Below are 13,515 nucleotides of genomic sequence, written 5' to 3'. Positions count from 1 at the left end.
TTAATTAACAACATTATAAAAATTTAATAATTGCATTCTCGTTGTGTTTACTTGGTTTGTTGATATTTCTCTTTCACTTTTCGAGTAATAAATAAAATATTTCGATGTCTATGTTAAATAATATAACTTTATGTAACTTTACAAAGATAAAGTAATTAAAAAAAAACTTCTCTTTTTCTTATAAATTTCAATATGAGAGAGAGAGAGCAATAAAAGGGATTAAATCTCTTGAAGGGTAAATCTTTTTTCAAGTTTTGCATTCTAAAAAGAGGTTTGTATATAATGAGATTTGATCCGTCTTGGTAGATCCATGGTTAACATGGATCTATACTGGTTTAGCAACAATAATTAAAATGTTAAGAATAAAATTCAATTAATATACATATGTAACTTAAATGAATAGGGAATTTTTTTTTCTAATATATTACCATAAATGAATAGGAAGGGAAAGCAATTTCAAAAAAGATTTAAATCTTTTGAAGTGTAAATCTTTTTTATTCAAATTTTGCATTCTACAATTTTTTTTTTTTTTTGCATATAATAAGATTTGATCTCTTCAAAATAGATCTATAATTAAGATAAATTTACACTAATTTAGTAACAATAACTAAAAAATAAAAAACCCTCCACTTCAAATTACAAATTAATAATATATATATATATGGGAAACAATTCCAAATATTCCTAAGATCAATGGTATATCATTAAAATTGTCTGAAAATTTATATTATAATTTATTTTATTTTTAAATACACTTTAGAATATAGTACAACTTTTATTTACATTTATTTATAACTTATAATGATAATTTTGGGTCTTTATAACAACTATCCCGAATATATATAGTCATATCCCTGATATGTAGTGAGATTTGAAGACGACAATATCCAGAATGGTTTCTCTTCTGAATTTGCCACTGATTTCAAAATACTCTTTCTGTTCTGGTGATTTCGGTAGTACGTGCTTTTCTTAGAAATAGGATACCCTTACTGTCCAATCAAGGAATTTGTCAACCGTCGCTGCAATTCTCTGACTGTTGACATATAATCATCTGAATTTTTATATATAATCACTCACGTTCCTGCTGAGATGATTTTCTCAGCATCGCCGCTGGCGGTCCACGAGTGGGCCTGTTAATCAATCAAGAATCGGTATTGTTAGGAAGAGGTAGGGAATTGAGTTAGTGATTTTGCATCAAAGAATACTTTAACAAAGTTCCAATTTATCATTTATCCAAAACCCCGTAAATTTAATTAAGAATACTTTAACAAAGTATCAATTTATCATCTATCCAAAATCCCGTAAACTTAATTAAGAATACTTTAACAAAGCACCAATTTATCATCTATCCAAAACCCCATAAACTTAACTTTTTTGCTTTTAAATAAGCTAAGATTTATATAAATATTTTGAACAAAACCATCAATAACTTAACCAGTCAAATTTACCTAAACTATTTTAACATAAAACCCAATATATAAATTAGCATTCAAACACTTACATTCCAGCAAAAACCTTAAAGCCATCGTATATTCCATGCTGAGCTCCTGTGAGTGTGCCCACCATCAGAATCCGTAATAACAAACCTCTAGTCAGCAATGCAACCACACCCAACTTCTTGATTGCCTACAGTTTTCCAAGACCACCATTAGATCTCAATTCAACATCTATATACAGATCAAGACCACCATTAGATCTCAATTCAACATCTATATACAGATCATTATAAGGCAGGAAAAAATGCATTTCCCATTTTACTGATCAAATTAGATTTATTTTTATTTTAGAAAATATGAAAAAGTATCGGAACTGTTTATCTTTCTTCACACTCTATTTTAATTTTTACTAAATCATAAATAAGTTATTGATATATCTAACTCACACATTATAATCACAATTCATTTCTTTACATATAAAAACAAAATTACATCAATTAAAACTACAATCTATTAATGTTACAGTACTTCAACCATTTATTATTAATATAAAAACTTACATCCCACACAGTTATACCATTACAATTATTGAGAACAGAGACCAAGTTATCTGCAGGATGCGAGACCACAGCACAAGATATCCCTGCAATATAGCCAGCTGCAAAGCTTACTCCTAACTGCCAAGCCTTTGGGCAATCCTCTCTTGGAATTGGGAGGGCAAATCTGTATATATTCTCCACAGCACTCTCATAGCATGCAAACTTCACCATTGTGTCTACAAAAATAACAATGATCCACCATGTAAGTTATTTTCCTATGCCATTAATCTATATAGCAGGAATTAGCTTTGCAAATGAACTTACATGGAATCTGGCGTCCCCAAAGAGGCAAAAGGCCCTTATACAACCTGTAAATTAAACAGACATATTCACTTTCTGAGTGAGACTGAATGCTAATACTCTAAATCAATTTAGTGAAAAGGCAATAACTTTAGTGGCCATTAGGCTAGCTTGTATAGTAAAAATTTAAACAGGTTCAAAACAGAGTAAAAATTTGAACATGTTCAAAATTTATATGCCAATTCATATATACCACCTTACCCATTAAATCCTTCGGCAGCCAATATCTCAGCAAGAACTTCCATGAACCCCTTTGTAAAATCAGACTGTGTTTGCACCCGAATTTTGACAGCCTCGAAGGGGCAGAGAGCTATGTCAGCAATAAACTCCGCTGAAGCAGATCCTGCCAGATAAATTAATGTCCTATTCTCTTCTCCATTTGTGTGTCTGAGCATACCTGAGTAAGATAGCTTGAAGAATTCATAGAATCCAAACTTGAGGGCACCTTGAGCACTGTACCCCAAGAGGGTAGGCAACCATCCTGTGAATAAGGCCCCAGCACCATGTTTACTCACTAACTTAGCAAATCCGCCCTTAATACTCTTATACTTCGATGGATTTGCCTTGAAAGAAAAAATGACAAACAGAACCGAAATGCTATTAGCATGTAAATAAAGATGGCAATCAAAGATGGCATATTACAATATATACATCATTGTAAATTGGCATTGTACCCAGAACATATTCTTATATCTATTGTAAATGCAGTGCATCCAACAGGGTTAGGGAGTAGAGTTAATATTTAACTTTGCTCCATGCCCATTGATATCCCATTGATATCGATATTTAAATCTACAATCAATATAAATTCAGAGTGACAACCCATAACATTTTTATACTTATATACTTATCAATCACTCAAATCCCCTCAATATAAATTAACATAAATTTAAAATTGCATTCCATAACTTTTTTATAGTTAAAAATGAATGCTCAAATCTACAATCAACATAAACTCAAAATTACAACCCATAACATTACATTTTTATTCTTGACATGATTATTGATCACTCAAATCTATAATCAACATAAACTCAAAATTTCATTCAGTCATATCTTTATAGCATCACTCAAATCTACAATCAACATAAACTCAAAATTACAGTCCATAATATTTTTACAATTGACATACTCATTAATTACTTGAATCTAGGATTAACGTAAATTCAAAATTACTTTCTATAACGTCCATTCTTATTTCTTAATTAATTAAGAATGGATCACTCAAATCTACAATCAACATAAACTCAAAATTACATCACATAAGATCCTTATAAAATGGATCACTCAAATCTACAATCAACATAAACTCAAAATTACATCACATAATATCCTTATACTTTACCAGAGTGTTGACTCCATAGAATCAACTTACAGCAGTGTCAAACATCTTACAAGTTCTTCTAACCAGAAGTTATCTGATAAGTGTTCATCTGAACTAGAATTTAACTAGTGATTGACAACATACTGATATCATAGGCTTTAGGCTTCAAAGAACATAGCAAGAACTATATAATGGACAAATGAAATGTGAGAATAAGAATAAGTTTTCACTTTACCAGATACCTTTTCTCATAAATATTTTCAGGGCTAATGATCTAAACTGACCAACTGAACAAGCAGTAACAGTGTAACAATACCTGCATGTTGCATTTGAGGAGATCAAGGGGAGTGAGGCCAGTATGTGTTAGCCCACAGCTGAAAACGCCTCCCAACACACAGGCTGCATAGAAATCAAATGGAGTCATGGTTTCAGGGAGATTCTAGCCAGGGGAATGCAGCAGACGTATGTTATGAATCTTATAAAATGACATTGGAAAGTGACACAGATCATGGCATCAGCTGTTTGAAGGCATGAGGTCAATTGATGTGCCCATTTACGATACAATAATATGGTTGCATCTGCGTAAATGTATGATTATTTAATTAATATGTGGTTGGCACAAGCTGGGAATGTAGGATATTCTTGATACCTTTCAGGATACCCGGGATTGTTAATAATATGCCAGAATATGCCTCTGCTCGGAGTTGGATGCCAAATTGTACAGTGCATCGATATTTGATTTGGAAGATAGCCCCCATGGCTGCCAGCGTTGGCAAGTGTATCACGGGAATAAATGTTTGATTTCTAACCCAAAAGTGCAACCAAAGTATATGACAATATGTTAGCCTTGACCAACTTAATGACAGGGATGTTATGTATCTTTAATGAGAAAAGGGTAAATCATCTTTATCACCAAAAGTGCATATCACAGGTTCAAACCCAAAATGCCACATAACAATTAACTAGAAGTAAACTTTCCCTCCATAGAAGGGGCAGCTATGAACCTAGTCACAAAGTGATCCAATGTCAAAATGCACATAATAGTTAAAAGACAAATCTTGCTGCAACGTTGTAATTGCAATTATGTATTAAAATTTATTTCAATTACTTTTAATTATAGGTTAATTGGTTACTATTTAAAAAGTTGGGTCTTTAATAAATAATAATTATTTATTAAAATATATTTGTACATAGAAGGTGTCTTTTTTGAAATTGGTCATTGTAAACATTGTCTATTTTTTTCATTTCCATTTGACAGTTAGTCTCATTTCCATTTGACAGTTAGTCTGTTGTTTTGACATGAGTCAATTTTAAAATGGACCATTTTGCTAAATAAAATTTGCTTATATATAAATAAATGTTATAAATAATAATGAGGAATTTATCATGTAGGAATTTATTAGAATCGGAATAATCTCAAATCCCTAGGAAATTTGTGAGTGGGAGCCATGTGGCACTAGTCTTATCAATAATCATGAGGTGGATGGTAAGGATTTAATCTCCATGATGGATGGTCAATAGATTTTCTAATCCATTTTTTCGACCTTTTTAAAATAGATCTGCTAAGTATGGTGGAGGCCTCCAGACTCTCAGGCGACATTCATAACCATACCTCGTCCACTCTCATTGCTCTCATTCCTAAGAAGGACGAGCCTGAATCCTTCCTAGACTTCTGTCCCATCTCCCTTTGCAACATTACCTTCAAGATTATCACAAAGATTATTGCTCTAAGGATTAAAGGGACTCTGGCATCATGTCTCTCTCCCAACCAACATGCCTTTTTAAAGGGCCGAAATATTCACGATGCGGTCGCCAGTACGCAAGAATGCTTACATTCTATGTCTGTGCAAAACTCTAAGGCAGCTATTATGAAAATTGACCTACAGAAGGCTTTTGATGTATTGGACTGGGGATATCTGCAATGCCTCCTCGCCAAAATTGGTCTGTATCCGGGGCCCATTCGTTGGATTATGGGTTGTATACAAAACGTCAACTATGTTGTTCTGATTAATGGCTGCCCTTCACCTTTCTTTCGGGCGGAAAGGGGCCTCCGACAGGGCTGCCCACTGTCGCCTCTCCTCTTCATTTTAGCCATCGATGCTCTGAGCCTTCATATCAACCGTGCAGTGGCGGTAAAAGAATACATTCCGGTCAAGATCTGTAAGCAAATCTATATTTCTCATAACCTGTTCGTTGACGATATCCTGTTATTCGCTATGCTATCCAAGGTAACATGGTTGTGCATTAAGTATATTCTGGATCGCTTTCAAAAGGCCTCCGGGCTCGCCATCAATAAAGCCAAAACGATCCTGTATCATAATGGCTCAGATGAGGCTCTGACTTCTTGGATATCACAGCTTTTCGGAATTGAATCTAGACTTCTGTCTGATGGAATCAAGTACCTCGGCTTTCGCCTTAAAGCTAAGGCCTATAGGAAGGTTGACTGGCGATGGCTTATTGAACGCTACTACAGCAAGATCTCGCAGTGGGAATTCAGATCACTATCTTTGGGTGGCAGGATCGTCCTTGCCAAATCTGTATTGACGCAGCTATCGGTCTACTGGGCTCACCTTTTTATTCTCCCGGCTTGTATCATTCAGGCAATTAACAGGATCTCGACCAATTTCATATGGGGGGCAAAAGCTGAAAGAAGGAAAATCCACCTCGCAAAGCTGGATCTGTTATCTTTGCCAAAAAAATTTGGTGGATGGGGACTGTTGGATATAAGGCTTTTTGGAAAAGCTCTTGTCTGTAAATCCTTATGGAGGGGCATCTTTGGCTCAAATCCCTGGAGCGCAATTATCCGCCAAAAGTATCAAAAAGGTAGAAGCATGGAATTCTGGTACAGGTTTGGCTCCATTGGCATCCAGCAGGGGTCTGCTATTTGGCTTAGTTTCAGGCGAATACAGAGATACTTTCTCAATAATCTAAAATGGGAGATCTTCTTGTCACGCGGAATAAGTCGATCTTTCGGACAAGATAGACCTTCCTAGAATTTAAAGAAGACCTAATGACAAGCAAACCAACCAGACACTATCTTTCTCTAAATATGCTTTGATAAACAATAGCAAACAAGTGTTTTTAGGGCCTACCTTAGGTCCAATGCAAGCTTGTGGATGCCCTCGCTTCTTCAATCCAAATGAGCTCCTTTTCGCAAATCTGCAAACACAAACAAGGCAAACAAATTAAATAGCACCTGAAAAGCCAATTGCATAAAACATATTTAACATGAAAGTCAAGGAGTCCATGAAACAAATAACATGAGATACTTGTTGAGAAAAATGAGTTTGATTGTATTAATTCAAGAGAAGAAGAACTTTACAACCTTTGCCTTGACGCTGTATAAGCTCCTCCCAGGGCCCATCAAGAAGTCTCCTCTACTTTGACAAGTTTCACTCACTCCCCAATGAAGCCAAAAAGATGTGTGATCTCTCCTCTTAAGCTCAACTAGGAAGTCTTGATTTCACCAGCATTTACCCTAAAAAATGTTCAGCTTCTAACCTCTCTAGCAACCAGCCCAATGCCTGTATTTATAGTGCAATGGAGGGAGGTTACTAGGTCCTCCTTCAAAGGGATAAAGCCCTCCTTCAAAGGGATAGCTCCTCTCATCAAGGGATTAGCTCCTTCTCTTTTGGGATGCATGAACCACCTCAGAGCGAACAATTCACGTCAAAATTCCTTCTAGAAACCTCTAGAATTAACCCAAAGTGAGTTTTTTAAGATAAAACTTGCGCCTTTTGACTTTCACAGGGGTCCGCACCTACATCGTTAGGGACAGAGCGGGCAGGTCTGCAGCTTTTGTACACAGAAGGTGCGGGACCGCAGGTGACCATGAGAGAAAGTGCGGAACCAGAGTTACATTGATTTTTAAAGTCTTTCTCTCATTTCCAAAGCTTGATTTGAAGAACTGAGGTTTGAGACTTGCTTAGGAGGATAGTACAAGTGATGATAGACCTATACTGACTGCAAATAATCATGGTGATGATATTTTTGTGTAACAGATTGCCCTCTAAAGTGCGAAGTCTGTAGTAGATGAGGATTTCTTATCATTTAGGAAGAGTGAAGTACTTTATCATTTCGAGGATCATCTTGTGGAGAACCCGGTTGGAACTTGTAAAAACATTCAATGCAAAATATATATATGAGATCATATCATCGCTGAGGTAGGCATTCCCATACTCAGATCAAAACTGACTAGAAAAACTAACTACTGCTCTGATACATGAATGATCTTGTAAAACATCACAAGTATAGACTCATGTGGACACAGTATGGATGCAGCCATCTGTTTATGAATAGTCCATTATATAATGAATACAAAATTCCTCGTAGCTTGGATTGTGGAAACTAGATCCAGGGTCTTCATTTCTACTTCCCGAAATAGTACGATTCTATCCATGTGAATGAATGTGTTGATGTCGAACATGGTAGAAACCACTTGATTACCAGTCAATGATGTAAACTGTTAGCAAGTGTGAGAGAAACCACCAGTGATGTCAATGGCTCTCAGAGTACCCAGTACAATCCATGAGATGCGAATAAATGTGTTGATGTCGAACATGTCACGGAATCCTTTGACGAAAGTCAATGATGTAAACTTTCGTCAAAGACGAGAAACCTGCCATTGAGGCATGCAGATCTCAAGGTACTGATGATTCCTAGATTATCTTTCTAGATAATGAGTTGATGTCGATAGAAAGCGATCCGTTGTAGGCAAGCCCACAACACGAAATCATAGATCAAGTTGAAGAAATTTAGTTGCAAGGACGGGCTCAGGGATGGTCAAGATGGATGACAAATATTTTGCAGATGAATGGCTTATTGGCAGTGACCTCTTGAACACATAACGACACGACAGATGGATTGGTGACAATTGACCCAAAGTTAATACCCAGAAACTGGTTGAAGACTTTCAATGTGGTTTGATCAACTGTTAGGCAAAGGATTTCCCAACCCAGGTGAATGAAAGTGTCGTGTTCAAGAGTGGTTACAAAGTATGACAAATAGGCTCATTTTTCTCTCTTTTGCCCCACCATTTCTGGCAAGTACCTCTTTATTTTTGACAAGCTTGAGGAGGATAACATTTGCTTGATTATAAGCTCATCCTTCGGATGAGTCCAACTTAGTTTAAATTCGAACCCTAAGAAGGAGTGGTTCGTTTCCATTTGTAATTGAACAGGTCCTTTACTGTGAAATTTTAACGAGTCCAGTATAGGAGAAACTCGGCGTTTTTCAATTTTAGAGAGTCTGAAAAAACTTAAGAAGACTCCAGGGTTGACCTTTTTCATAAATTTGTGTCTCCCAAGCCCGAAAAAGTATAAAATAATACTTGAGAGAACCGCTTGATCTTTTACGACCAAGGAGTACTTTTCATCATTAGTGCCCTTGACCCGAAAAAGTAAAAAAGTGATCAATGACACGTCGTTTTATAACCAATATCGAATTTGAAACGACAAAAATCTGGCAATCTTTTCATGTTTTTACGGTCAGAAAAGAGCTGTAAGTGGACCGTCTTTTAATTCCGTTTTAACAAGTTTAAAAGAAACACTCGGCAATATTTTCATGTTTTAGGAGTCAAAAAAGAGCTTAAAGATTACTCTACATGTTTTTTCGTCGAAAATGATAGATTTCGCCTGAATAATCTTTTATTCTGCACAAGAACACGAACATTACTCATACTTGTTTGAAATGGATAAAAACGCCGCAAAATACCTTTTCAAAGTGAAACATAAACAAATTTGCAATTTATTTACTCAAAAAACTTATAAAAAGGGCCTTTGTCAATTCATTTTTACCGTTTGAGTTTGGGTGAGAAAATAGTGCTTTTGCTCAGAAAATTTCCCGTGAAGATTGCGGAAAATCCAACCGTCGGAATCGAACGTCGTCTTCTCTAGGTAATCCACATCATCCCACTCTTCATTTTTAACCGTTTAATTTTTTGTTTTAGTCCTTTATTTCATTTTTTGGGAGGGTTTTTAGGCGCAAAACCCGCGCGCGGGGGCCCGCAGGTTTACCATTGCAGGCCTGCGGACCCCGACTTTTTCTCCATTGGGAAAAAGCTCGGGGTCCGCACCTTCCGTGTAGACAAAGTGCGGTCCCACGCACTGTGTCTAACCTAGAGGGTGCGGTCCCCGCCGCAAGGGTTTTGAACCCAAAAATTCTCAAAAATGGACCACACAAAATATTTTCTAGCATTTTAATTAATCTTTATACTTGATGCAGAGAGTACATCATGCTAGATTGGCATGAACGAGAGCATGAGGACGTGGATGCTGCCGCATGGAATCATCAGCCTTCACTTGATGCTTTGAGGGCGTGCGGATTGTACAAATTCTGGGCCATTCCTGGCATGAGGGCTCAGGTGGATTTCTTACAGTGGCTGGTTGACAGATGGAGCATACAGGACCAGTGCTTCTTCATTGGCGGCCACCAGCTCGAAATCGAGCCGGTGGACATTTATTTCTTGACTGGTTTGCCTAAGAGAGGCAAAGACTTGACTCTGCACGGGACTAGGCCAGGTGGCCAGTCTGTCAATAGCCTCCGGCTAGAGTACTGCAACAGCCAGGCTAGAGACAAAGGGATAGACATAAAGAAGATATCCCGTCCTGAGCTCATGGTGATTGCATTCATTATCACCAGACTTTGCGGAGTTGCCGCATTACATATTGCCACCAGATCCCAGATGCGTATGGCTTTCGAGGCACCATCTTCAACTGGTGCGATGCTGTGTTGGCCAATGTGAAAGGCCAACTGACCAGGGCCAAGAACAGACGACTAAAGACCTTTGGTTATGGGGCTTTGGTCGTGAGTTTTGGCTTGGAGAGGGTTCCTATGGTGATCCCACAGCACCTTACTATTGGAGCTGGGCTTCCTCGAGAGCCCAAACTGATGCGATGGGTCGCAGTCATGGCCCGTCACCCGGACGAGAGGACAGAGGTTGCTCGATTCAAACCTGAGTATTTCCAGTGGCTGGAAAACCAGGTCTTTTCCATTCAGGACTTCCCTTACGTTGGGATAGATTTTCATGGTGACCCAGACATGGTTCTTCCACCAGGAGAGCAGTGGGACGAGTCAGGTAAAATCCTTTTCAACATTTTTCCTATTTTAATTTTTTTATTTATTTTTCCATCGTCTCAAAACTGATAGTAAAAATTTTAAAATGCAGATGTGGGTCCATAGCGACCAACCGCTCTCCGGCCTTTCGAGAGGAAACAACCAGTTGCACCCGCGCCAGCCCCACAGGACGAATCAGTAGAGGTTTTGGCCGAGTTGGAGGGTCATCTCGAGCGCTTGACAGGAGATATTCTTGAGACCACTATAGACGACATTCCTCGTCGACTTCAGCGCTATGTGATTGGGGTCCCAGGACCTTTTAGGAGGTTCCTTTGCAAGGTGGCCTGTGCAGTGGTTTCTTATAGAGATCATCACCAGTGATAGGATGATTGCCTATTGTGGGCACATATGACATTTTGTTTTTTGTACTTATCATTTTTGCCAATCATAAGGTGTTTTTCAACCTATGATCGAGGACGATGTATTTTTTGACACACTCCTATATATATCACTATTACCGGCTTATCTTGTAAATCATGTTATGGAATGGTTTTAAATTTACATGTATGATTATTGCAAATGTCTATTTAACATTCGAGAAGCAATTGCATCTGCTAATGTATTTAAAGACCTTGGAATATGCTGAAATTCAATATAATCAAATTCACGTTCCAAGAGACGCACTCTCAAAAATAATCTTAATAACACTGGATTTCTAATGGCATACACTCTATTAAGCTGTAATACAACGAGTTCAGAATCTAACCTCACTATCAAACTCCGAATCCCAAATGAAATAGATTCAGATAATAACTCAATCACCGCACTATACTCGGCAATGTTGTTTGTTGTTTGACCGAGGCTTACCCCATGCATAGATACTAACTCGTCAGAGGGCGAATAGATAACCCAAGCTGCGGAAGAGATGTTCCGTGTATTACTACAAGCACCATCAGCTAAACCAATGTATGTTTGGAGAGGCATCGACATCTGCAATATCAAGAGTAAAACCAAGATAAGCAGGAATAATGACGAAAAAAACACTCTCTAAGCTAAGCACACTATTTAAACTAAAACACACTAGCTAGAAAGAAAAACTATCCTAACTAAAAATCTCCATACCCATTCTTTTAAGCATAATACCTCTTCAAGTAAAGGCCATTTCTGGGTTTACCCAAAGAGTCCCCATCAAAGTCTACCAATTCATAAGCCCCTTTAGCTAGCTTTCTCTTGACAACATAGGGACCATGCCAAATAGGAATGAATTTTCCAGCGCCTAATTTATCATTAGCTTGATCATAAACTAAGGCTAGATCTCCTTCTGAAAAATTTCGAGGCGTCACATTTCGATCACACTGAGCTTTCATTCGTTTTGCGTGAGTCTCGATCGCCAATGCAGCATCACGTCGATTCTCATCTAATTGAGCCAAGTATAACAAATGCTTTTCCTCTTCGAAAGTGCTGGAAGTAACTCAATGGCCATTTGCAGTGACGGGATTTCGCATTCAATGGGTAACACGGCTTCCAAACCATAGACTAGTTGGAAAGGAGTGAACCCTGTTGATGTTTTTACTGAAGTTTGGTACGCCCAAAGCGCTGAAAATAGCATGTTGTGCCAATTCGACCGATGAATCCCAATGATTCGTCGGATCATGATAACTAAAACTTTGTTGATGGATTCAACCAGACCATTTGCTTGTGGATAATAAGGGGTTGAACTATCGTGACGTAAACCAAGCTAGCCTGTAAGTTCAGTCATCATAATGTTTCGAAAATGACGCCCATGATCAGTGATTATCGCTTGCGGGACACCAAACCTAGCAATTATATGATTGAACACAAAATTGCAGCTGTCTTCCGTCTGCCTCAAATTTAGGCATCACCTCAGCCCACTTAGTAAAATAATCTACCGCAAGGATGATATACGCATGCCCCCCGGTCGAGTGAGGGTTACATGTAATAAAATCGATAGCCCATTTGGCAAAAGGACCAACGTCAATTATAGGGTGGAGAGGAGCAGGTGGAGCGCGCATATTACGATAAAAAATCTGGCAGTTGTGGCATTTTCGGACCACCGTAATACAATCTTTAAACAAGGACGACCAGAAGTAACCAGCGCGCAATATCTTTTGGGCTGTGGCAAACCCAGACATATGACCGCCACATGCTCCAGAGTGACAATCATTTAGAACCCTTTCAGCTTCCTCGTGAGTTAAGCAACGTAGAAAAACAGAGTCCGCCCCACGGCGATAAAGAGTATCTCCAATAATTCTGAATTGTTGGGACTGGAATCGAATCTTCCGACGTTCTGACCTGGAAATTTCTGGCCGAAAGGATTGGGTCTGGAGATAAACGATGATATCCCCATACCACGGATCTAAAGTGCTGATTAGAAACAAGGATTCGTCCGCAATGGGCTCCTCCGCCACAGTTTCCGTGTCAGCACGCGGGAAGTCACACATTAACTCCGCAAAAACTAAAGATTTCTTAGACTTAGATTTCTCAAATTCCAAGTCGAACTCTTGCAGGATAACGATCCATTTAGAGTACTTGCCCCCTAGCAATTGCTTGGTCAAAATGTAGATCATAGGGTTGCAATCCGAAATTACTGTAGTTTTACGTAGTAGAATGTAGTGACGAAAACGTTGGACAGCTTGAACGGCTGCCAATGCCAATTTCTCCACATGTGAGTATTTTAGCTCAGTTGGATTTAACATTCGACTAAGGTAATATATCACATGTTCAGTTCCTGATTCATCTTCCTGAACTAAGACCATTCCAATGGTGGAATGAGAAGCGGCGA

General features: G+C 38.1%; 1 protein-coding gene across 4 annotated transcripts; it reads right to left on the bottom strand.

Moving 5' to 3' along the window:
• Window positions 1–782: 782 nt before the first annotated feature.
• On the bottom strand, window positions 783–4,218 carry LOC149206870 (mitochondrial phosphate carrier protein 3, mitochondrial-like). 4 transcript variants are annotated; one of them, XM_089393816.1, is made up of 7 exons: window positions 3,976–4,110; window positions 2,733–2,898; window positions 2,537–2,628; window positions 2,300–2,343; window positions 1,997–2,211; window positions 1,502–1,626; window positions 783–1,130 (listed from the first exon to the last, which is right to left on the bottom strand). In XM_089393816.1, exons 2-7 carry the CDS (start codon window positions 2,838–2,840, stop codon window positions 1,070–1,072), a joined length of 645 nt encoding a protein of 214 aa, XP_089249942.1. In that variant the 5' UTR covers window positions 2,841–2,898; window positions 3,976–4,110; the 3' UTR covers window positions 783–1,069. The 4 variants fall into 4 exon arrangements, 3 of the variants coding, with proteins under 3 accessions (XP_089249942.1, XP_089249941.1, XP_089249940.1); XR_016251966.1 differs by having other exon boundaries at window positions 784–1,130; window positions 2,014–2,211; window positions 2,537–2,898; window positions 3,976–4,218; XM_089393815.1 differs by having other exon boundaries at window positions 784–1,130; window positions 2,039–2,211; window positions 2,537–2,898; window positions 3,976–4,218.
• Between the last annotated feature and the right edge of the window lie 9,297 nt (window positions 4,219–13,515).

The sequence above is a fragment of the Pinus tabuliformis genome, chromosome 1_2 (genome assembly GCF_031772625.1).
Source record: "Pinus tabuliformis cultivar Carrire ecotype Pingquan chromosome 1_2, CPIR1, whole genome shotgun sequence".
In the NCBI taxonomy this organism is placed as follows: domain Eukaryota; kingdom Viridiplantae; phylum Streptophyta; class Pinopsida; order Pinales; family Pinaceae; genus Pinus; species Pinus tabuliformis.
The sequence above is the reverse complement of the archived record's forward strand: the minus strand, read 5'-3'. Positions and strand labels throughout refer to the sequence as shown.